This window comes from Sarcophilus harrisii, chromosome 2, assembly GCF_902635505.1.
Source record: "Sarcophilus harrisii chromosome 2, mSarHar1.11, whole genome shotgun sequence".
NCBI classification, from domain to species: Eukaryota; Metazoa; Chordata; class Mammalia; order Dasyuromorphia; family Dasyuridae; genus Sarcophilus; species Sarcophilus harrisii.
The window spans coordinates 572,907,358-572,934,197 of NC_045427.1; the positions used below are offsets into that span (position 1 = coordinate 572,907,358).

The 26,840-nt window shown below is 36.4% G+C and overlaps 1 protein-coding gene across 2 annotated transcripts in view; it reads right to left on the minus strand.

The window, feature by feature from the left end:
• Positions 1-26,840, minus strand: part of GFRA1 (GDNF family receptor alpha 1) — a 309,354-nt gene that overhangs the window by 48,934 nt on the left and 233,580 nt on the right. For both annotated transcript variants that reach the window (XM_031955918.1, XM_031955917.1), the window contains 3 exons: positions 15,000-15,109; positions 11,180-11,314; positions 6,709-6,890 (listed from right to left, as the gene is read on the minus strand). In XM_031955918.1, coding sequence (XP_031811778.1) covers positions 6,709-6,890; positions 11,180-11,314; positions 15,000-15,109 — 427 coding nt within the window. The remainder of the gene's footprint in view (positions 1-6,708; positions 6,891-11,179; positions 11,315-14,999; positions 15,110-26,840) is intronic.

Genomic DNA, 26,840 nt, shown 5'->3' on the forward strand with positions numbered 1-26,840 from the left:
TGATTATAATAGATCTGGTTTATAAATGCCCAGATATCAAGAGGACTATTTTTCAAAGTATCATGACCAACTTGGGATGTCATGGCTTTTTGGATATGGATCATAATGTCAAATCATGTGGTACAGTTAAAAAGGTAATGGGCTTCCAACCAAAACACCAGAAGTAGGACATATTCTTTAGCAAAACTGGCCTACTCATTCTTCACCAGACCATCCTCACTTCCCTATCTGTCTTTTCTGTTATTAACTGCATTTGACTCTCACTGGTTCCCTGAGGTAGACAATACAAATATTTATAATCTCCTTTTTACTGTTGAGAAAATATATGTAAGGAGGTTATGTGAATTGCCAGTGGTTATAAAGTCAAGGGTTAGAGGAGAATTTTGAACTCTGGTTTTCCTAATCCTTGAGCTCATAATCATAGTATAGTAAGCATCCAAGGATGATTATTCCCATTTTACAGAGGAGAGTAATGAGGCTCATAGGCTAAATGAAACCTGCTCAAGGATTAACCCCCAGTAATAGGCCCTCAGAAAGACTCAATGAGATCATCCCTCCCATCCCACTATTATCTTTTGTTGTTTGGTCATTTTAGTCATATCTGACTCTTCAGAATTCAGAATCAGAATTTTGGGCTTTTTTTGGCAAAGATAGTAGAGTCTATGTCATTTCTTTCTCCAGTTCAGTTTATAGATAAGCCAGTAACTCCTGTCTTCCTCACACAAGGCCCACATCCCCATCCCACCAGCTGCTACCTGCCACAGTTCTATAAAGTGTAATGACTACCTCGAAGGAGTGGTAAGTCTTGATAACCTGAGCCAAAAGGGATCCTTCTTTGACAACTTTGTTCCTTTCTTTTGTACTTAACCTAATCCAGTTGCTATTAAGTTATTTGTGTACATAGTCTTGTTTCTTATAATAGACTGTCACACTCAATTGTGGTAGGGATTATCTCAGATAGGATTTTTCCTTTGTGTGTTTGTTTTATTTTGTTTCAAAGAAGATAGAGTTTGGACTTCACAAGAATTCTCTTGCCATGATGATCATCTATAAAACAAAAATCTTTTCTTATTTAATCTCTACCTTTCCAGAATCAAGTAAAGTAACCCACAGAAAGAAGGCACTTAAATATTTGCCTGAACCGAAGTGAATTAAATTTCCAGATGTGGACCTGGAGAATTAAATACTTTGTACCACTGCAAAAGTAAAATGTGAGCCTAGCCCAGACAAGCAACCCACTCACACTTGAAAATCTTGGCCCCTGATGTCTGGGGCACTGATCCTATGATCTATACTCAGAAGCTGAGTACATCTGAAAAGTATCCAACTGGGGAGCATCCATCGAAGACTGGAGCAGAAAACTAAGGACTTCATGTGGAAAGCTAATGCATTCTGTAGATCCACAGTTGGTTCTGGCTAAGTTTCATATCCTGGCCTTTTATCCAATGCCTCAGCTTTTATGGTGGGAAAGGAGAGATGATGGAGATTAATCCAGTAAATCCTACACCCATATTTGGGTGTGTGATGTAAGAGTTTGACCACATCTCACTACTCCAAGGGAAGAAAATAAGATAATTAAAGAAGAAATCGCAAATCCCTTGTATATCATCACCTGAGGAATGGTATTTCTACTAAGCCTGATACACGCTTACCCTGCTCTGCTATTCATAATGTCTAAATTTAACAAAAGTTTCAATAATTGTTTTTTTTCTAGAGGGAAGAGTAGAGGGAATATTAGGGTAGTGATTATCTGTGTATCTTCTTTATTATTATAACTAGGACTAGTTTCCCAAATTAGGAACATAGTGATAGCAATGTGTTCTATGTTTATTGAATATAACTATGTTTATCAATAAATCCCTAGAAGAACCAGATTTCTGACCCCTGGAGTCAGGCGTAGTAATGAATAAAGCACTAGATTTAGTTTCAGGAAGACCTGAACAAGTCTATGACTCTATTTCCTTATCTATAAAAGGAGGAAATTTGACCAGAAGGCTTCTAAAATTATTTTTAACTCTCAATATCATGGCTTATGAATCTTATTTAAGGAGTGTCTATTACTGGGTGTTAATCCTTGAGCAAGTTTCATTTAACTTAGGAGCCTCATTACCCTCCTCTGTAAAATGGGAGTAATCATTCTTGGAGTGCCTATTTCAAAATGGTTATTGATTCAAGGATCAGGAAAACCCAAGTTCAAAATCTGCCTCTAACAATTGGCTGTTTGACCACTGGTAAGTCACAAAACCTCCTTACACATATTTATTTTCTCAACAGTAAAAAGGAGTTTACTAAATATTTGCATTGCCTATCTCAGGGGACCAGTGAGACTCAAATGAAATACATTATGTACATCATTTTTGTTACATTAAAAGCATTATATAAATATCAAATATTAAGTTGTAAGATACTCCTTTGGGAACAGACAAGACATGAATTATGTCCTTAAGGTTTATTAACTGGGGTGAATATTGGATCCCCAAGTGATTTTCCCCCAAATGGCCTATTTTAATACAATAGTCTGAACTCTGGACTTGTTCACTTTCCTGGAACCTGGGGTATACAAATAGTACATTGAGATCATTACTTAAAATCTCTAGTCTTAAATCAAGTACATGATGCAGAATGGAAATTTTTCAGAAACTTACATCTCCTAAAAATATTTACTTTAAATAAGCGACAAGTACAATCCATTTTGTTTAAATATCCCAAGACTTTTCCAGTTACCAGACCATTCAAGTGTATAGAAGATGAAATAAATGGGTGGAATTATTAATGTCTCTTTGTTTTTCACGTGGCCACTTTGTACAAGTCAAAGAAATGTGCCAACAATAGCACAGACGGTGCCAGTCCTGTTGCTAATACGACTGCCAATTAGCTCTGACATGGCAGCTTGGCAGGTTACCTAATACCCTGTATTTTAAAACCTCAGGGGGTTAGAACTTGGACATTTCTATGACATTTTATACTAATCAATCAACTTTTCCTTTTTCATGCAAAAAAGTCCATTTAATAGGAACCACAGATATACTATATACACACTATATCTTAATGTCACTTTTATGATGTCTTGAAACATAATTAAGTTTGGTTTACTGAAAATCAGACTTTTAAACCAAATTTCTAAATGTTTGTTCTCTATTTTTCCCCCTTCCAAAAGGGAAATCTATCTCAAATGTTAAAACAGAACTCAACTCCCCATGACCTTTCTCATCATATTATTGTATATTTTAAAAATATTACAAGGGGACACTTCTCAAGGGATGTGAACTTTAGATCTTCCAAGGCAATAGACTCGGTCCAAATCTGCTACAAATGGATCCAGGGCTGATTCAAGTTAATTCTATTCTGAGTAAAGACATAGTAGGGCAAGACAGTGGAAACTTTTCAAGACATTTCTGGAACCCCCTGGCAAATGGAAATTCATGTAGTATAAGGAAGAGAAGAACTGGGTCAAAAAGGAAAGGGGAGAGAGAGAATCCATTTTGAGGATAATAAACATTGAAAACATCTCTAAAATCAGGAACAGAAACATAGTACCCTAGATAATTTCACCCATTCCAATCCTTCTGACTCAGCCTTGATACATATTTTCAGGCCCTACAAATTGATTAACCAGAAAAATTTTTCTTCAACTTCATACCTATAGAATTTACCCTACTTGAGACCAAGGCAGGGAGAAAAGAAAGGTTTTGTTGCCCAGCCACTAAGTAGGTAACTTTGCATCCAAATTTCCTGGCTCAAACTCTGGATTATTGAAAAAGTTGCATATTGCATTATTCAAAAGTCTAAAGCTCTGCCCTCAGGAAACCCAGTAAATCATAGATTTAGAGCAAGAAAAGACAAATCCTATTTCAGATACATACTACTTGTATGTCATCTAGGCCAATTCACTCATTTTGCAAATGAAAATAAAAGATCCAGAGGAAAAGGCAGTTGCTAGACTGATTGGTCCTATTTTCCATAATGAGCAATGATTTTACTCCCAGTCTTTTACTTTAGGTCAGTACATTCATAGGTAGATTGAGGATCATTTTCCTTCCTCTACTTTATTTTTCAATTCTGCTATCATGTTTTTTTCTCTCTCCAGTCCAGAGAAATCTGAGATTTTGTCAAGAATACGATATGGTATGTACTTCAACATATTTAACATATATTGGTCACAATCTGCCATCTGGGGGAGGGGGTGAGGGGAAGGAGGGAAAAAACTGGAACAGAAGGTTTTGCAATTGTCAATGCTGAAAAATTACTTATACATATAACCTGTAAACAAAAAAGTATAATAAAAAATATGATATGGTAAAAGTCTCTCTGTGCTTGAATTCTGGAGCCCTGTGTTCAAGTCTGTTTGTTTGTGTTAGACAAAGCACTAAAGCTTCCTCATCAGTAATATGGAGGTGTTATCTACCTGCTATCAGCGTGGCTGAAAGGATAAGAGAAAATGTATTTAAAAGAATAGGAGCTATTCAGTGTGTGTGTGTGTGTGTGTGTGTGTGTGTGTGTGTGTGTGTGTGTGTGTACTCTCTCTCCTCCCCCCCACAACTGCTCAGAAAATGTAGGAGTCAATTTATGAGTTAATTCAGTGGCCCTACAACACCATTAATTTCTTTGAACACAGGAAGGAGAGGGTGCTATCTGCTCTGTCCCAGACCCGTAGGATATACACAATAGCTGTGAGTCTAAAAAAGATAAGGTATGTGGAAGAAACCCTTAATTGGCTCTCAGAAAGCAAAACACTCTGTAAATCCAAGGAATAATTACCACTCAATCTGGTATATCATGGGAGAGGGAGAAGTGATTTGGAAGGCTTTTTCCTCACTGTCTCCAGCCCCTCACCTCCACTTTCTCTCTGCTGAGAAGCTAAATGGCAATCCCCAAGATAAACATCTCACTTTAATTGTTACTTTTCTTTCTATTGATGAAGTCAAGTTTTTGTCACTAATACAGGGGAAGGAAAAGCACTGTTTCTTGGGAATAGAGTTCATGTGTTTCTTGATGTTGCCAGGGCAACCCAGCAGTGGTAACACAAATTCCTTCTTTGAAAAGAGGGGTATTTATGTGTTGGTGCTGAAATATTGGTTCTCCGTGCAGCCAAATCATGTATACCACTGAAGGGTGCAAAATGCGGGCTTTGTGAATTTTCTGGCATGGAGCATTTCCTTAGGGTGACAAAAAGTGGAATGATAAATCTTAAAAGACAGGGTAATAACTATTTTTGTTTAATGCCTCCTGGGGGGAGAATTCTCCACTAGACAGCTAGCAGCCCTCAGAGGGCGTGTATTCTCTTCAACAAAAAGTTTAACAATTTAGCCATGAGGTTCAAGAAAGATGGTCAAGGTCACCTATTTAGGGATGGAAAATACTGCAATGATCACTGAGATGAATCACCTCATTTTATGGATAAGGGCACAAACAGACAAAGAAATTCCACCAAGGTCACAGAGATAATAAGTAGTAGAAGCAAGATTAGAACTCAGAGCTTTGATTCTGGAATACTTTTCCACTATGAATGAATGCATGACTGAAGCATTTATTGAGCACCATATGCAAAATGTTGTAAAAAAGCACCAAATCCATGGTATAATACTATATATATGGCAGCATACTTTGCAATGATCAATACACACACAAGATAACAGAAGCAAAATCCCTGGGTTATCTCTGCCCGTAGCTTTCATTTAAACTTAGTGAATAAGACACGAGACTTGGAGGTAAGAAGGTCTGGTTCAAATTCAGACACAGATAGTTCTATGACTATTTGTAAGTCATCTAAATGTTTTATGATTAATTTTTTCATCTATAAAATGAAGAGCTTAGCCCTGGATCTCTTCCGGCACGAAATTTATGAATCTTCCAGAGCACCAAGTGGTGGTTGTTATGGTTGAGTCATTGAGATTTTCTTGGCAAAGAGACTGGAGTTGTTCACCAATTTTTTTGACACTTCACTTCACAGATAAGGAAATCAAGGCAAACAGGATTAAGTGACTTGTTCAGGGTCACACAGCTATTGCATGACAGAAGCTGGATTTGAATTCAGCCCTTTCACACTCTAGACCCCCCACACTATCCATTTATCCCACCTCGCTGCCTGAGAAACACCATAGGCTCAATCCTTTTATGACGATAGGTTACAGTTTTCTAACTACTTGTTATTTATGTGCTATTAATATAGAGAAATCATAATATCATTTGAAAAAATGCTGAAGTGAATGAGAAAAATTAGGAAAGGAGAGTAGGAGGAGATGGCAGTCAAGTATGAACCAAATAGAAAGAGCTCTATCAGGCTATATTTGGAATTCACAAATTTCATTCCCAGTTTCAGCACTTGTTAACCATGTGGCCAAACAGCCAGCCCTTCTACATAATACTTTCAGACTGGCAAGGCCATGATACTTTATAAACATGATTTCATTTGATCCTTAAAATAATCCCCACTTTACAGATAAGAAAACAATTTCAGAAAGTCATAACTTGATCACAAACCCAACAAGAAGTAACCAAGTCGAGACAGAAACTTTCTCCTGACTCTCTCCGTCCCAGAGACAATCCTGTGAGATTGCAGCCCCACAACTAAAACAAATGCAGCTTTCTGTGTGTTTGTAGACACGTGGTTCATTCTTACAGGATATTCTCCATGGCCCAGTCTATCTCTTCTACCCTTTCCTCTCACAGACCACTTCTGCACTTAAGGGCTTATCGTGGTTTCTTTACCTGTAAGTTTGCACACGGTGGCAAAACGTGTGAAGAGATTTCATTCTCCGACCCTGATCCCAGAGACTTGTTGCTCCTGACCCTGAAGGCTGTTGTGGTCGTGGCTGTGGTGGTCTGCCCCGGGAGGACTGGCTGCCAGACATTCACATCAGAGCCATTGCCAAAGGCCTGGATGGCATTTTCTGGAGGGAAACAGGGAGAACCCAGTTTCAAAGTCAAGGTCAAATAGTAAACATTGCAAGGAACACAAGATGCCTGAATAAAGAAAATGTTCTTGGTTGGTTCACCAACTGCATTCTTTTGATGAAATTATTTCTTCTGAAAACTGTTATTTGTTGAGTAATTTGGATATATGGTCATAGAAACAAGAACCCTGCTATGGCTAACTCTTCATGTCCTCTTGTAAATAAAGAAAAATCTTTAAGTTAAAAGCAAATTAGTATTTTCAAATCCCAAATGGCCTTAAGTGAAAGACTCAGATATTTCAATGACAAGAAGGCACCAATTTTTGACAAAATCATAACTCTTTAAGAAGAGATCTCAGAGCCATTCCACTCCAAAAGCTTCATTTCACACATGAAGAACTTAAACCCATTTCAAAGATAAAGAAAACTGAGACCCAGTTTTCTGGATGTCTGGCCCAAGGACATAAAAGATAGCAAATATCTATCCCTTGGTAAGATTTGAACTCAAGTGATCTAATCATGACACCAATGTTCTTTCCATTTCTTGGCAAGTTTAAAACAAAGATCAGGTGATTTATTTATTTACTTAAACCAACTCATTTCATTAATACAACAATCAACTCAAACTTTATAACTAGGTGATGGTTTAAGGAAAATGATCTTTTATTATTGTTCTTTTTCCTAGTCTTTCAAACAAAATCTGCATAATTAGGTATGAGCAGAGCTGCTTAAGCCGAAAGTTTACAATGTGAAATTTTAAAAGCTTATTATAATTTCCCTGGGATTAAATTGTGTTTTCTTTCTTTTTTTAAGGGCAAAGAGTAAATTGGTTGTGTGTCATTCCCCTTAGTCCCCAGCCCCCAAATGAATAGAAAAACAGTTTTTAATCAGGTCTTCAGGGAATTGGCATGGATTTAGGAATTTCTTATTTCATATTCATTGTATAAGAAATCAAACATTTTCATTTGGGACCTGAATGTGCAAATTGTTAATATGGCATTCTTAGCTGGCATTTTGCTTTATACAAGATGGAATAATTTAAGTCTAATCTTCCTCTTAGAGTGACATTTTTTTCTCAAATTGTTATCCTTGAAGTTCTACTAAATTGGGACCTTGTTTTTAAAATTTTTATGTTTCTTATGTTGGAAGAAAATGCTGCAAATCATTATAAATGCTTTTATGCCCCTGGAATCTCTACATAGCTTAACACGTAAAATTGGGGCCAGCCAAAGCAGGACAAAGTCAGGCAATTGCTCTAACTAAATATAGAAACAAGGGTTATTTCCTTTACTCTTTTAAATATGTGGTCAACAAAATGGAGTATGGGGGTTCAGGAGTGCTGAAACCCCCCCAAATATAATTGTTTTTTGGGCTGGAATCACCAGATATCTCAAAGGAATTTGTAGGCTTAGACTATCTTCAAATCAAGAGATAAAGATTTTATATGTTTGGTGGGCTAAGTCCCAAAAGGAAATTTTAGCCATTAACAAAGGGAAAGATGCCATAAGACAGGCTAAATTCCTAAATAAGTTAATGGAGATCATGCCATTGACCGGAGAGCTAAATTCCCAAAAAGGAGTTAGCTACTGTGACATTTTGTAAGCAGGCAAACCTAAAAGGAGTTAGTGAAAAAGTGGGATACCATTAAGTTCTTTTATAGGAGGTTGAACCTCCATGTTGACATCATAACAGAATCTTCTGATTGGACATGGTCCATAACAGAATGGTCCATAAACATGGTCCATAAACCAACATGGTCCATAAACAGAATCTAGACTTGTGAATAACCTTTGCCTTTTTTCCCTAATAACCAAATTTTTAAATTAAGAATTGTCCTTTAACCTTTATAGGCCTTTTTCCTCATTTGTTTTTTAAAAAGGTGACCTAAATGACATCTAACTTCCTTTTAAGATCTATAACAAAAATCTATAAGAGCATTGTTCTTATTGTAATGATGTTTAAGCTGCTCTAGCAAGAACTGCAATTTAAGAGAAATTTCAAAGTACTGAGCCCACCCCTCATCTTTATTATTATTATTATTATTTATTAATGACATTATTTTTAGAGACAATTGGGTTTAAGTGACTTGCCCAGAGTCACATTGCTAGTAAAAGTCTGAGGCTGGATTTGAACTCCTGATCCCAAGGTGAATACTCTATCCATTGGGCCATGTGGCTGCCCTGCAGACCCCTCATCTTAAATATTTTAGTTTTGAAAAGGATGATCATCGATCTTGAGTTAGAGGAGTGGAGAATCTTAGAGAAGATAGAATTCTACTTGCTTATTTTAGAGAGGAGGAACAAAGAGGCACAAAGAAATTAAGAAAATGTGATCAAAGGAGTAAATGAATACAAGCTCTCAGATTTGAGCTCACGATCTTTCTAACTACTACCATGATCTCTATCTGAATTACATCTGAAGAACATTTTAGTTTTCCCGGTACTTCCCTAAGTGTTAACATCTTTCTGAGCTTTAAAGTCCCCTTTTTTTACATTAACTAGATTCAACATTCAAACTCTCAGGTCTTCTCACTGTCATTTCTGCAGGAGGCAGGAATGAACTACTGTGAATAAAAACAGGTTCCTGGCCCCTGCTGCAGACCAAGCTTTTACTAAGTAGTGAAAAGTCATTAGAAGCAATGACCCCAATTTTCCCCATTCCTCCCCACTGAAGGCTAAAATACTATTCACCAGAACCAACGTTTATGTATTTGTAAGGGTGAAGTTTCCCAGACATTATGAATATCTTTTTTTTTCCCTTTTACACTGACCTTTACTGTCATTGCTTTATTTCCATTAAAAGTGGTGTTCTGCCAGGAGTGAGCATAGAACAGAAAAGAATCAGAGACTATTATATGCTTTGAAAAAATCAAGACAAAGCAAAAATCCCAAATTGTAATCAATGTGCTTACACATTTTCTTGCTATAGATTTATGTGAAGAATCCAGGAAGGGCTGGAGATGGCCCAATAATTTCTGAAACTCCTTTGCATTTCACATTTTAAGTTTATTGGATTTGGATTTCCATCCATCCACCGAGGTGCCCAAAAGCAACATTAAATGAGTAGGTACAGTGCCCAGCACATTAGAAGAAACAATGTAGACTATCTGGTTATTTTTTTTATTGAAAGAATAAAAATGCCTAAGGTAAAAGTAGATAAACTACTTAGATCAAGAGTTTTAAGAGTTAAAATTAGTTTCTACTTAACAATTGCACAAATTAAGCAGTCTCTTACAATTTACAAAGAACTTTTCTCACAACTATATGAAATTTAACAGTTCAACAATGAAGAAGGTACTGGATTTTCAGTCACAGTATCTGGATTTTAATACTAATTGTTATCAGTTCTATGAATTTAGGCATGGTACTTTACCTTTATGGGCCTTATTTTCCTGGGGGCTCACTTAGATTAGATCTAATTTTCTGACACTAAACCCCACTTGACACATTAGGAAATTAAGAGTCATATTTTCACTACAGGTAATTAAGAAAAGGCAAAGGTGGGGCTTAAACCCAGATCATCTGAGCTCTGTGATCTTTCTACGAGAAATACTTGTATGCTCACTATACAAGGAGGATGGGAGCTGACATTTAAGGAACCTTATATGAAGAGGGATTCCATCTTGATTCCTAGCATCTAATCATATCTTATTTTCTCCAGAATTCACACAGACATGGAGGGCTGCTGTAAAGACAAATATTTGGGTCCATTTCTTTAGACTTAAGGGATGCATAGCAAACTGTCTTTCCTATCATTTACATTCTTTGGAGTATATATTGATGTTGAAATAGCTTTCACATGACTGGGAGTGAGATACTAAATTTTGTGTGATGATAGAAAGATGACTAGCTTGTTATTTCATTTGGATCTGACTAGTTTCTATTAATAGCTGAAAACTGAAATTAGCTGGTTCTCCATGGGAAATGTATACTATGTGAATACGGCTGAAGTAATACAAGTCATCTACACAGTGCTCTTGCTCACTGAATTATTATAAGCCCATTCTAATAAAAAAAATTAATGAACCATCTCTAGAATCAAAATCTGACTACTAAAAAAAAGTTTTGATGGATTTTGGATATTTGGATCTGTCTACCTTAGACTCTTAGATTCAAAGACTTGGGAAAGACTTGGGAATTCGATTCCTCAAGCTCAAATAAGCTTCCTATTACCCAATATGGTCAAATACACAAATTAAATTGTTATTAAATCAGGAGGGGGAGAGAGAAAAAATCTCTGGGAAACAAGCACAATCCACTTTCATTGATGAAACATGAAATACTCACTGAGACACATGTTATCCTTGAAGAAATTCAAAAATTTCTGGCATTCTTCTAAGTCATTACCACTGTTGTTACAGTCACACCAGGGGGCCACACTGAGGCTGTTAGAGTCTATGTAGTTAGGTGTCATCACTGTGCCTAAAAGAGAGACCAGATCATGTACAGTGCTGAGTCACATTCAATGAAGACATGGACCTTTCTATCACATCAAAGAAATGTGTTATTTATGAGGTCAATGGATGGTTGGCTGATAGGCAATTATGACTGTGTTAAATTTTTGTAAAAATTTATGTCAGAATTAACAGGGTAATTCCTACATTAGATGTAAAAATTAAGTCTATAATCCATAAGCAGCTTGTTTCTCTTATCAAATAATGGACTATTTGGAGCATGGGAGAACTGGCTGGGAATGCATGAGCTAAGAAGCATCTCCTTATCTTTCTTTAAAAAAAAATAAAAAAGCAACTTGCCCAAATAGGTAGCAGAAATTTTCTATATCTGATATTTCAGAGAACTTTTCTTCCCTCAAGAGCACCTGGGGGTAATTAAATGACATTAACAAACTTAGAAGGCATTTCTACGGATGCCACCAGTATCACATCACATATAAATGACCTAAATGTTTGCTAACCTTATGAGATATTCAAGTGTAGGGATGCTTTCTAGTTATAAAGTTGGTGAAAGTAATTCTCTAAAGCAGTGTTGATTCTAGAAGATCCTCCACACAGTCCCCATGGTAGTCTTATTTCTGACAATGTCTATATGGGTATAAATTAATAATTTATTCTTTTATTTTTATTTATTTTTTCTCAAAATAGATTTTATTGATATATTGTTTATATCTCTTGTTTAAATTTCTTCCCTACATTACCTTATAATGAAGAATTTTTAAAAGACAAAAAAAGAAAAAATTCAGCAAAAATTATTCAAAATATTTGAAAAAATCTGAAATTATTTGGAATGTTACACATCTATGGAATCCCTCACCTTGGCAAAAGAATAAAGAGAGGGTGTGTTTTTTTTTATCATATCTCTTTTTTGAAGCCAAGCTTGTTTTCTACTATTTACTTTTATAAAAAAACTCGTTATTATCCCATAAGTGGCTCATTGCAGATACTACCAATTTCCTTGTTGAGATTTTTATTTCCTTCTTCCCTTCCTTCCTCTCTCCCTCCCTATTCCCTTCCTTTCTTCTTTCCTTCCTTCCTTCCTTTCTCCCTTCTCCCCTCCCTCCCTCTCTTCTTTCTTTCCTTCCTCCTTTCTTTCTTCCCTCCTCACTTCCCTTTCTTCCTTCGTCCTTCCCTCCCTCCCTTCTTTTCTTCTCCTCTCCTTCTCCTCTCCTTCTCCTTCTCCTCTCCTTCTCCTCTCCTTCTCCTCTCCTTCTCCTCTCCTCTCTCTCTCTCTCTCTGACAAACAGGAGTAAGGAAGGTACTAACAGTTTGGTGGGTTATTCTGTTCCACCAAAGGGATCGTGTATATAAAAACTTTGAGAATCATCACCACAAGAAATGTCTCCATTCCATGCCTGGGAATACTGGCATTAATTAGAGTTGTGGCCTCTTGTATATGTATACATACACCAAGTTGTTTACAGAAGTTCTCCATAGGTTTTAAAAAACACGTACTCCAAACACAGAATGAGAAAATCAGTAAGTTAGGCAAGGAGCTACTTATTAGGCAGCCAGGGGTGCGTGTCTCCATGCCAACTACTGCATATATATGAAAAGGCCATGCTCCCCTCTGAAGGAGTTTATAATCAAACAACCCAAGAAGACCATACTTCACACTGGTGGTGGCTGTGACACTCTCACTGTTACCTTGATTTTCAAGTGTTTAAGAATTAAAGAGCCGACAAATCCCTAAGTCAGGCAATAACCTCACAAAACTCACACAACTAACACTTTGGCAATATCGCAGTGTTCATGATGCATTCAGTCCAAAGCGCTATGAGGAGATTGTGGTAAAAATTCTGTCTAGGGGAGAAATGGTCTTACTTTTCCAATTTATGGAGCTCAGACTTTTTACAGTGGCTACTTTTGATTTCCAACAGTCTCCTCGATGCTAATTATACTACAAATCCAAGTTTTTATCATTTTAAAAAGCTGGCAACTAAATAACATTACTTATTATGAAGCAGAGAATTTCAGAATTTGAAGGGACCACCTTCCCAACTCCTTCAGGCCATCAAACCCAGACTAATAATGAACAACAATATCTTCTAAAGTATTTCTAACACCACCATTTAATAATTACTTGAAGTTACTTGCCTTCCATTTTCAGATCATTCCCATTATTGGGAATTTTGTCACTGTAAACAGCAGAAATCTGTCTCTTAAAATCTTCTATTCATTATTCTAGTTGCAACCCCTGGGGCCAACTAGAAGACCATCAATTCTTCTTCCATTGAATGGTCCTTCAAATTCTAGAATGTAGCGATCATGTCCTCTAGACTTCTGCTTTCAGGCAAAACATCTCCAAGTTTCTTTAATTTATTTGTACCTAACTAATTGTACCTGTACTCTAACAAGATATCAAGACCTTTGATGTCTTCTTTTGGAGATATTCAAACTTGTCAATTCTTAAAAATAAAGCACCTAAGTTGGGGGCACATCAAGCAAAGAAACATATTGCTAAAAACTAGAAGTTAAATTTTAATACAGAAATAATCCCTAGTATATAATATTATTAATTCATTTGTTTGGGAGAAGTAAATACAAATTCAGAACCTCCCTTAAGAAGAATACACTAATTGGAAATGTCACTGAGAATGAGAATGCTCATATAAGACTTGTCTGACAAGACATCCTATTTACCTTTTTAAGAAAAAACACTGTAAGAGTTGTAGTAATAAATGGGCCTAAACACTAGGGATACTTTTCAATACTTTTTCGATCTCCTCAATGGCTTCTGGAAAAGCTCTCCTTTCTGGTTATGGCACTATCTATACCTTTGCTCTTGATAGGGTGTTTACCTGTTTAGAGACTTGCTCAGCTTCCACCCTGGCACCTGTTAGAAACATACATGGTGACAGAAGCATTACGTTGCTGACAGCTATGATTTCCCTGATATCTCAGGCACCTTCACTGTGTTAGAATATGCCAATTACAATGGAATAGAAAACAACACAGACTCCTGCCATATATCACACCTGTTTCTGCTGCATGCTGTTCCTTCTCCTTCTATCTGCCTGCCTACTTTTGAAATCTAGTCTTTTTACCCTCAGGGCCATTTTCAATATCTTCTGATAGATATTTGCAAGAATGGTCTTCAAACCCAATGCCTTGGATGTGGAAGGAAAGGAGACAATTTCACAGGATGCTGACATCTACCATTGTAAGCATGAACATTGAGGGCTGAATTAGCCAGATTAACTAATTGATAGATACCACCATTAAGGATTAGTCTTTTCAAAGAGTGATTTGTGAGGAAATAACATTTTTTTCCAACATCAAATGGCATCTAAGTTGCCATTCCAACAAGATTCTCAATTAACATTTTTTTGACTTTGATTCTCCTTCCAAAACCTCATTTTCTGTCTTCTGTTGTTCTACCCTGTCAATTTTCCAACAACCCAGCTTTCTCAATAGCATGCTCCTTCTCAGTTCCTCCCTTGTCCTTTTCCTTCCCTTAATGATCCCTACCTTCGCACTTTGTCCTTTTCCATCTATTAGCTTTTTCTTTACAGAGTATTCCTAAAGGGCTTAGGAGTCAAAACATAGTTCAAAATGTTTCAACAATTTTGCAGGAGTTAGAGTTGGTAGGCATTTGTAAACCAGACAGCATTTCTTTCTCCCTGCTCCCCCCAATCCCTCTCAGATCTTACCAATAAGCCCAGAGTAGGCAAGAAGGCAGTCAGCATAGTTTTCCTTTAGACAGCTGCTAACAGACCGTGATTCAGGCTGGCAGTTTGTGAAAAAATCCGCAAGGCGAGATCTGCAATGTGGTAAAAGGGGGTGGGTGGGGTAGGGGGGAAGATGTGAGTTTTTTTTTTTTAATCCTCAGCTTCTAGGCAGACTTTTGCATCATTTTCTTTGTCAATATCTCTTTTTATATAAACATATAACATGTGAAACGTTAAACCATTAACACCCTCCAAACAACAATCAACAACAACAAAAAACCTTCCCTCTGTCTCTATATCTATTTGCTTACAGTAGTGCCCCTAAGGCCTATAACAAGAGAAATCTTGGTGCTTTGAAGTTTCTGTTCAATATTTATTTCCTGACACTGCTTATTTACATCTTTCAAGAAATATGCTCTCTTCACACACTTAAGGCAGACACTGGAAAAATATTTACTTAACACGGAAACATGTCCCTGACATCTTAAAAATGATCTTAGAGCCCACCATCCATCTGTTTCTATAATTCCTACCAGTTTCAAAAGGACCTGAATCTGCCTTGCAAATAGCCCCTCGCCCACTAGCTTAAGAAGATGGTAATTTATTTCAAACAAATGATACAAATTGCTGTTTCATTTTAGGAACTAAAAAGAAGCTATGATTGACAGAAAAAGCTGCAACTCTGTAGTAAATAATAGCTAACATTTATATAGTGTTCACTACATGCCAAGCCCTTTTGAAACTATTATAATCATTTGGTCCTCACAACAATTCTGAAGGTTTATTATCTCCATTTTTGAGATGAGGAAATTGAGATGGACTGATTTGTCCAGGTCATGCAGCTAGTATCTAGAAGCTAGATTTGAATTCATTTCTTCCTGACTCTAGGCTTTGGGTTCTAAGCACTGTACCACCTAGCTGCCTCCTCTTTATGGGTGAATTTAGAAGGTTATGATCATCCATCATGATGTAGCCAGTTTGAAAGCATCAGCCAAACTCAGAAAAGCAGCATCTCATATTTAGATAACACAGGTCAGACAGTCTCATTTAGACATGTGTCCAAGTGATTTATAGATTACCAGCCAGAGTCCTGAAGAATATTCATAATAAATTTCCTTTAGTGGTATTGATGTTAAGTATAAAAATGAGACAATAAAACCCGTAATATAGACAAGTTATGGGAGAAGGTGTGACCATGTACCTTTCTTACTCGAAGAGCACATGTAAATGTGTTTTTTAAGTATGAGTATAGGAGTGCAAATGCAGAGATAGAATAATGATGAGTGAAATTATAAAGCATCTTAAGAGTTTACAAAGCACTTGTATATACACTGTCTCATTTGAACCTCACAATAACCTCTTGAGACAATAATGGATTTTAAGAGAACTTGAATCACTTCTGAGACATCACAGAATGTTTTCCAAGATACCTTTTGGATCACTATTTGTTAGGTATTTCTCCAATGCCGTTTCCTCCTTCTTTCACAATAATCTAAGGATTTTCTTTTTCCTTTTCTCCACCAAAAGTTTGGGAATAGACAGAGGAGCCTCAAAGGAACTCTGGTGGGATTAAGAAGGCTTCAAGAAAAAGGAATACTAAATCTTGATAGAACAGGGGCTGCCCAAACTCTGAACTAGAAGTCTCAATCACTTTTTAGCTTGGGTTTTTTAAGGGGTCCATCCAAGTCCAGAAAAGAAAACATTATGGCCATTTTAACAGAGATGAAAATTTGTAATTATGTAAATTGAAATTCACAGCCCATTAGAGTGCCACATGGTGCACATGTGCAGTTGGTTATTTCCTTGAGTGAATGACTAAAAACTATGTGATTCCCTTCTATTCCTGCTATTTGCATTTATCCTTTGTTTTTGCATTATCTATATACACCCTATTTGTCAGTGTTTTCTTTTCAGACTCTAACATTCCTCCCCACCCCTGACCCGAATAAACCCTGTGCTTGTTTAATTCTCTTTGTATAGCACTAAACACAGTGGGAAACTGAACCATACTTAATAATGCTTTCTGATAATGGCAATGCTAGGAAGCTAAATAGCTTTGCAAAATTCCTGAACAGGAGCCATCCCAGTTAGTAATAGTCAGATGAGGTTCAGCTCACAAGCATTTTGAGTTCCCTGAAAGACTTTGCCTTCATGGCATGTCCCTCCCTTTACTTCCTTTCTCCCTCTCTTTCTTCCTTCCTTCTCCCCTTCATTCATTCCTTCCTTCCTCCCTTCCTTCCTTCTTTCCTCCCTCCATTTCTTCCTTCCTTCTTTCTTTTCCTCCCTCCTTCTCCCCCTCCCTTTTTTCCTTCCTTCCTTCCTTCCTTTCTTTTTCTCTTTCTTTCTTTCTTTCTTTCTTTCTTTCGTTCCTCCCTCCCTCCCTTCCTTCCTTCCTTCCTTCCTTCCTTCCTTCCTTCCTTCCTTCCTTCCTTCCTTCCTTCCTTCCTTCCTTCCTTCCTTCCCTCCCTCCCTTCTTTTTTCTTTCTCCTTTTTTCTATTTTTTTTCTTGGGGTATGGGGTTCCTCTGTAATTGAATACACCAGAGGACATAAAATAGCCATTTAATGTACAGCCTTTTTAAAGGATTTATTTGACACGAGAAATCCCTAAAGAAGGCTCAGGCTTACTCAACTGGTTCCAATCTTATCCAGCTTGAGTTTGGGTTAATTTCAGGAGAATTTCTGTGGTCATGAAAGTTAATGGCCTGGTGGTACGGTCCGTCTAACTTTCCAGAGGCCAAATATAGTTCAGACAGCTGGGGTTCAAGTTGCATTGTACACCTCAGCCCCAAAGTATCCTTCCTGCCCCAGCAGCTCCAATCTCCCTTTCTTACCTCTAGAGACAAAGAGGTCACTCTGTTTCCATGCTAGCCTGGTCTCGCCTGCTTCTCTCGAGCAGACCATTAACTGCAACCAAATGGGGAAAGAGATTACTGTCCTTCAGCCTCCGAACTAATGCCACCGGGCCCATTTTGCTTAACAACTTCAGGACCGACTCCCAGTTGGTCCCCGGACTGAAAGGCTAATTGAGCCAGAGTCTGTGACAGCAAGTACAATTCCTTCTCTCATTTGGGAGATGAAACTGAACATGCTGAGCAGAACACAGCTCAGGAGGCCCTGCTCTCCATAAAGAAAGGGAAGTAAAGCTCTAGAATGATGGAACCACAGACTCATGGCCAACACGTGGGGAAGCCTTTTCACATACTGTTACAATACAGCCACTTTCTGTTGTCAGAGCATCCTCCTGCCGACCATCTCTCTCATTCTCTGAGATGGGCTCACCGTTTAAAGGGCCATGGGGATGTCCAAATGGATCACTCCAAAGAAATCATCCCCACTGCTGATAATGACTAGCCAGTGGGCCAGGGATGAGATTCAAAAGCTCCTGAGAGGGCAGGGTGGGCCTCTGAGACAAGACACTCCCTATAGGTCCCCTTTTACCTTTGAGTCAGGTGGAATAGAGAAAATATTCCCTCCGACTGGCAAAAGGAACACAGAGAGAGAAGAACAAACTAACAAAAAACACAGCTCAGGTATGCATCATCCTATCCTACTCCAAGAAATTTTTCCTATTTTCTTTTGGGCTAAATTCTCCAAAGAAGCTCAACACCATTATCATCCATACATGAGGCACATGCTCTATTAACACTTTGCATTTAGTATATTCATACATATATATGAAATTGTTTGTATACATGTATAAATATATTTGTATTAAAGAGAATATGTGTATTATAAACAAACACAGGTATAAAATATAAAGAAATACATTTAAAGACAATATGTGTATGTATAAACATACATGCACATACACAAAACTCATAAGGGTTGTGGCTTTATATTTCTTTGCATATCTATTATATACACATAGTTGTATTTGTGTGTATATAAGTATGTATGTATATATGTGTATATATACATATATTTACATTAAAAAGAATATTTGTACATATATTTAATATTTTTATCTATATAAACACATACATATATGAATATTTACTAATCTCTTATAAAGATTGTAACTTCATATTTTTAAGCTTATTTCTATTATACATGCTTATCTTTTAGTGTGCTTATGTATATATATATGTATAGATGAGAATATATGTGTGTGAATATAAACATACATTAAGTTGTTTTAAAAATGACTACTTTTTTATGTTTTTTAGTGACTAAAATAGAACAATGGACAGAGAAGGCGTCTGATGAATGTTTACTGAATGAATGAATGAAGAGAATTCTCTATTCCTGGAATATTCCCTCAGTGAAATATAATTCAGTTTACCATACCCTCTTATTTTTTTCAAGCCAGTTCTTATTCTTTTCTCCAGGAATAGCTATAATGCGGTGAGAATCCAATCTATAGTTTTAAAAATAAAATTTGGGTACAATGAAAAGAGGACTGTATTTATAATCAGGAGACCAAGGTTCAAATCATGAGTCAACCATTAATTGCTGGTGGTATGACTGAGCAAATTATTTCATCTCTTTGAGTGACTCATTTTCTTTGAATCTAAAGATGGGGGGAAGGGTGTTGAACTAAGTGATTTCTAGGGTGCCATCCAAACCCAAAGGTATGATCCTGTGAAGAGAACTGTTTTTTGTATGTGTGAAACATATGTGATATCACAATGAACCCTGAAGTGACAAACTTGATTTTTTTTTTCTCTGCGAAATTGGAAAAGAAATGAATAGGCACTAACACTGACATCTCCCTTCCTGAAAGAAAATACTCCCACTCTTACAGAGAAGAAAAACACCAAGCAAATCCTACATTAGCCTGGGAAAATATGCTAAGGGGTGGGGAAAGTGGCTTCTCAGGAAAATCTTATTAAAATAAATACGTTGCTATCTGGAAATAGAAAAATGATTTTATTGACAAATTCTAGGAAAGTCTCCTCAAACAGCAGATGGTCTTTTGACAGTAGGGGGAAAAATCATTTTCCCACATGTTCTGTAACTGTTATAAAAATAATGTATGACTTAAACAGGTAAAAAGACACCAGCAATTCCCAGCTTAGCTCATCCTAGATTATGATAATCCTTCAAATGTTTATCCAGGACAAATCACAGCTTGGAAACAAGCCTCACAGCTTAAGGGGGGATAAACCCTACAACTGGAGACATGAGATCTTGTTTCAAATCCAGGGCCCGAAAACTAACAAATATTCTTGGGTAAATCACTTAATTCTTAAATTTACCATCCTGCCAAAACAATTAAAAAAACAAATAGTGTATAGGATATTTGAGTCCCTTGGGGGAAAGAAACACACACACACATATACATATCCATTTATATGTATATGTATACACACATACACATACATACATACCATAATTATAAATGCATGGATATATGTGTATATATACATATATGTGTATTCACACACATACCTATATGTGAATGTATCTATGTGTGTGTTGATATTCTAAATAACATTGGTATTCTTCATGGTCTTCTGGGCATCCCAGTCTGCAGAAAATTCTTTGGCTCCCGAGAACAATATATCTTGGGGTGAAGAATGTAATTAAATTAACCCTTTGGTTGGACTTGATATGTATGGTCTGATGACCAACATCAGATTCCAACAAGATTCCAAATTAATTTTTAAACCTTAATTACAAAGAATTTAACATTTAAATTATAAAAATATACTTCTATAGGCTAGAACTTATTATATATTTATATATTACATATATTTATCTATGTGTATATGTGTGTGTATAAAAATATAAATAAAATGTTCTGCCAAACTGGATAAATCTTCCAAGTATCGACTCAGCAATGGATGACATTCATTCCTTGATGATCAGTTTAAATTGTGAAAGGGTCATCACCAAGGTAGCGACCTCCAAGGTGATTAATATTTCTGGAAATTTGTGTTAGTAGAAGAAGTAACCACACCAAAGAAATTACAGATCTGTGAAATACCAAATAAAAATTTTAATAATGAATATTTAAGGTTGCTAGACTTGACTCTCTCTTTCTAGATGCATATCTTCTACTCTAGTCAGGTTATTTTCTCCTCAATACAGATTCATCTTCTCTTAACTTTGATCTACCAAATAACTATGTCAACTGTGGGGCAGCTGGTATATAGAAAGTTGGGATGAAATAACAAGATCCGGGGTTCAAATCCCAGCTATGCAATATATCAGATGGTCTAGAGATTCAAGTTCCACCTTTTATGGTCTATTTGATCTTGATGAATACCAAACACTTAAATCAATGCTTGTTGATTAATTGACTCAATTTTTAAGTGCTTTAGAACTCAAACAGAAATGGGGGCCACTAAAGCATATATAAGGAACTCTGTGGTATATACTGACTTAAAAAGCCACATTTTAACATTACCTATGTTTAATTGTATTTTTATTTATTTAAAAAATATTTCCCAGTTATTATTTCATCTGGCTCAGCTGCATTTAGGAATATGATCCATATATACATCAGTCTACAAGGTATTTGACGCGTGTTCTGGGCAATTCTTTATAATTAGAAGGTATTGCTTGTTAATAGAAAGAGTTTCCGCAATCTATATTCTCTATGTCAGTGAAATAATGAATGTTTTCTCTATATCTATTAAATGGAACATATTATTCCTGAGTTCTTAATGTTCTCATTTTAGAATTTATGGCTATTTTAAAAAATATTAAATTTATCATGGCATATTTCTTCTCCTCTAATTTGGAAAATGGCTTGGAATCATAAAATCTTTCCACTGAAAGACATTTTAGAGAATATAAGGAAAAATTTCCTAATAATTGTAGCTTTCCAAAAATGTAACAGAATGTCTTTGGAGGTAGTGAGTCCCCCATGACTGAAGGTCTTGCAACAAGATAAATGACCCAGTCATTTATTGGTTATAGTATATAGGGGTTTCAGAACTCTTTCTAAGTCTAATACCCTAATTTTATAAATGAGACACATAAAGAAGATGTAAATTTTCCAAAGTGGGACTGTCACTAAGTTTGAGGCAGGTATAAGGAGAAAGAATGCACATTTGATTTCTTTTTTTCTGTACAAGGAAATTCCCTTGACCAGCGCATGCTGACACCATCCATGAAATTCAGTCTTATTTCTCTAGAGCACCAAGAGGTTAAGAGATTTTTAAGTCATACAATGCATCAGAAGCAGTACTTGAACTCAGATCTTCCTGTCTTTGGAGCAGCTAAGGTGGAAGAGTGAATAGAGTATAGAGCTTAGAGCTCTAAAATGCAAGACAATAGCAAAGGTAATTAAATGGTAATTTTAGGGGGGCTTTTGGAAAGCTGGAGGAAACACTCAAAAGCTAATATAAGACACAGAAAAAGTTTAGAAATTCAGAAATACATAAATTATATGTATAGTATTTTATAATATTAATCCAAATTTTACAATAAATTATTGTAAATATCCCATAAAAGAAAAGAAAAAAATCCATATATTTTTCACTTTGCAATGTGAGTGCCAAAAAATTTGGTTCATTTTCCAGATTGCAGCGGTACCTTACCTCTAACCCCTCTGAAGTTGAAGAGCTAACTATACTTACTAGCTGTATAACCCTAAGCAAATCACTTAATCCTGTTTGCCACAGTTTGCTCATCTATAAAAGGAATTGGAGAAAGAAATGGCAAACCACTCCAGTATTTTTGCCAAGAAAATCCCAAATGGGGTCACAAAAAGTGAGACACAATTGAACAACAACTTACTCTCTCTGAGACCAATTCTCTATCCACTATACCATCAACATCATGCTACTTCTCAGTGGCAGATAGCAATTTTTATTCCAATGTATGCTAACAAAGTCTCTGAGTCTGGTAACTGAAATAACCTAGAGAGAAGCTGATAATTGGGGGATTTCGTTTTAAGTCATCAATTGCACAATTGCTCTCCTACTGTTACTATTCAACAAAATTATTTTTAAAGCCTTTCTTCTAATAACAATGGTAATAGGTTTTGTCTGTGAAATGAGAACTTTAATAAAATGAGGAAGCATTAATAATAATAGCTCACATTTATAAAGTACCTTAACGTTTACAGAAAGCTTTCCCTACAGCCTTCCTCTGAACCAGGTTTGGCAAAAGTATTAATATTCCAGTTTTACAGAAGGAATCAAGATTTAGTGAGCTTAAATAATTTGTCTAGGGTAACACACCTAGTTAGTGCTACAATCAGATGTGAAAGAGGGCTCCTGACTTTTGGCCCATGCCAGTAAGCTAATTTAAGTAATAGAAAGTGGAATGGAGAACTGATACAAGTGATTCTAGAAATGAATTAATTCACTTCATGGCAGCCTTCTGATGACCAACAGCTTCCCATCTCAGGCCTGCAAGAAGTGGAGCTATTCTAGGATGCTTTCTTAAGTATATGAATTTACAAAAATTCATGTGGAGGAAAGAAATTACTTAGTAGCTGGCCACATCTTCCAGAATCAAACTTAAGGCAGGCTTCCTCACACCATTTCTACTTGTCTCCCTCACATTTCCCCTCATATTTCCAATGGAAAGTACCTGAATTTCTTCTTCCTTTATCTTCCTTTTCTTTTTTTCCTTCATTTTTCTCCCTCCCTTTATTTTTTTCATTACTTCTTACACTTTTCTTTCTAATTTTTTTTCTATTTTTCTTTCTTCTCTCTTCCTTCCTTCCTTCCTTCTTTCTTTTCTTCCTTTTTCTCTTCCTTCCTTCCTTCCTTTCTTTGTTTTTTCTTTAAACCATACTTCTACCTATTGTGGGAATCTGAATCTTAGTTCAATTTTAAATGAGGCCAATTTTCTTAATGTTTTCCCAGAAGATCACTTTATCTAAAACCAGTCATTTCTTCCAGATTTATTACTCCAGCTAATGTTAAGCCTAACCTTTACAGCAAGCTCACTGCAGAGAAATATTTATTTTTCCATCTTTCTTTGCCCCTTTAGGTTATGCACCTGGGACGAGTCATATCTCTATGACAACCTACAACTAAAAGGGAGGAGAGGAGAGAAGCAAATCTGATAAAGCCGAAAGGTATTGCATCTTGGTATTAGTTTAAATCTTTCTTTATAAACAAACAGCTAAAGAAATGATACACAAGAGACATTTGTGGAGGAAGAAGCTGTGCCTATAGCAACATATTACAATTTTGATTCCACAGGGGATTATAACCAACTGTCAATTACTTAAGGATGGGCTTTATGGTATTATGAAAGCCATGGACATTACTAAATTGGCCAACCTGTCTTACGTGAAGTAGGGTATGAGATTAAAAGAGAAATGCAAAGAATCCCTAAAATCACTAGCATTTGGAGCTAGGAGGCTCATGTAGTCAAATACCCTCTTTTCTCTTTTTACAGATTAGGATGCTGAATTTCAGAGAAGAGAATTCACTTTTCTCAAAATCTCACAAATAGCAAGCAGAAAGAGGCAGGTTTCAAACTGAAATTCTCTCACTCCTATTCCAGGCTCTCTCCATCATACCACTCTGGTAAGCAAACTTAAGTTATGATGCTCTGTTACATGGAGTCCCAGCTTTAAAAGGATGCTTTTCTTCTCATGCTTCAACTGTCTGGAGTTGTGAAGGGCAAAGTATATGTGAACAGGAAAAGCCAAATTCCAGTGATGATGAAAAAGTGCCCTTACATTCAGTTGTCTAATGGATCTCATGCTTTCTTATGAAGGCCTTCCCTCTTCCCTTTCCACCTCCCCAAAAGCCTTCATTTTTGAACTTCTAAATCCTCCGAGTTCAAACAGCAGCACCCTTCTAAATGGAGATCTAAGAGAAACAACATGCTTCAAGTATGACTAAAAATTTAATTGAAATTGGGTAAAATAAATTATTTAGTTCATGTTAGTGACCTTTTGTGAGGAATAAAAATAATCCTGAAACAACATGTTTCTAATCTTGGACCCAGGAAAAAGAGAAGAATGGTAATATTTTTCTGGTGTGGTGACATAAAACATGATTTCTCTCTGTTAAAAAAAATTACCTCAGTTCTCATTCTCCAAGAGCCTGTTGGAGAACACATCTGGAAAGCATTCTGCAGGAAATCAAAACCTATATTAAGTGTTTTGCGGGGGGTTGTTTCTTTCTGTATGTGTTTTTTTAATTGTACAATGTGATTCTGTCTTCCAGAGGACAAGGAAAAAAACATTTGGCCAGAGAACTGGTGGAAAAAAAAGGGCCTTTGGTGGGCTGGACTATTCCCATTGAAAGAAAGCATACTTTCTAGCCTCTTGATTAAGAGTGTAAAGGAGGCATAACAGACATCAGAGCTCAAAACCACAGGCAGCAAAAGGGAGCCAAGATTTTAGAGTAAATTGGGTTTCCAAGTGGGAGCACCTAAAACACAGCCCTCACCAAATTAGCTTTGAGAGTCCCAACTGAAACACAGATATGTGAACCTTGACACTTTTTATGTTTTATTAAATCCTCTCCAAATATTTCTCAGTTCTTTGAGAGTTCATTAAAATGCCAGTCCAAAGAATATGTTTTAGGATTATTTACCCAGAACTCCTGTGCTTATTATTTGGAAAGAGCTCCCTTTTGTACTAACAGCCTTCAAGACTCTCTCACACAAGGCCTTTAATTCCAAGGAAGAAAGACACAAATTGACATATGTAGGTCACTATCCATTTCCCCAAAGGTTCAGACTCAGTAGGTCTCAGCACTTCAGTGATTCCCCCCCATTTTACACTGGATGAAATTTCCTTCCTCCTCAAAGGCTTTGCTTGCTCCAGTCACTGTTCTCTCAAATAGTTCAAGGACATATCAATCTCAACAATGTGGACCAGCTCTGAGGGAACTATCTGCCTCTTCTTTCTCTCATCTGCTAAACTTACTCTGAAGGAATCTCAGACAGAAGGCTCTCAAATTAGGGGAAAGAGTTAAGGACTTGGAATGTAAATCTGATTCATTTTTGCATTTATGATTTGTTTTTCTGTTAGAATATAAGTGCTTTGGGGGCCGGAAATATATATATTTTAAAAATTTTCTTTCTTTCCTTGGTGTTCAGCAGAGTATTTGGCAGTAAATACTTAACAGTTGCTTTTGGATTGGCTAGTATAGCTAAATTTTTCTTCCTTGCCAATGCTCAGACATCATGATGTTTAATATTTTCATGAATGTGGTATTTCCTTAGCTAGTTTGTATGCAACACACAAGAAAAAAGGAGTTTATATCCAGAAAAACTGCTTAGTCAAATATCTATCATTACTGACAAAACAACCTTCTTCGGGTAATCATTATTCATACCAAATTTCAAACACCAGATTATAATATTTGGTGAGGTAAGCCATTTCAGGATTCAAGAGTATTATTTGCACAGATTTCCTCATTTATTTGTAGTGAAAGATTAAAATACCAAGAAGTCCTTCACTATCATACAGAAAGTTTTAGGGATATCTTCAAAACTTATAACCAAGACACCAGTTCAAAAAAATTATATAAACTCTGAATATCATTCTTTTATTTTCCCTCAAAACCCCCAACCAAATCAGGTCCTAAATTACAAGTAATTCTACTTCCAAAAAATCTCTCCCATCCATTGCTTTCTCTCTCCTACACAGACACCACCAAGTCTTGGTCTATGTAACAACTCTTCTTAAACTATGTGTTATGAACTCATAACTGAATGTGGGGATCATGAAACTATGATTTATAATCAGTAAAATTTTTATTTGTATACCTATTTATATACCTATGTATCTGGGTTCATGTAAAGTTTTCTCAGAAGAAGAGTGGTCATGAATGGAAAAAGTTTAAGAAGTCCTGCCCTAAACTACAGCAATCACCAACCAGTGGGTCTCTCTCTTTCAAGTCTCTTCCCACCTCCGATCCTATTTCTACATAGAAACCAAAATGGTAGT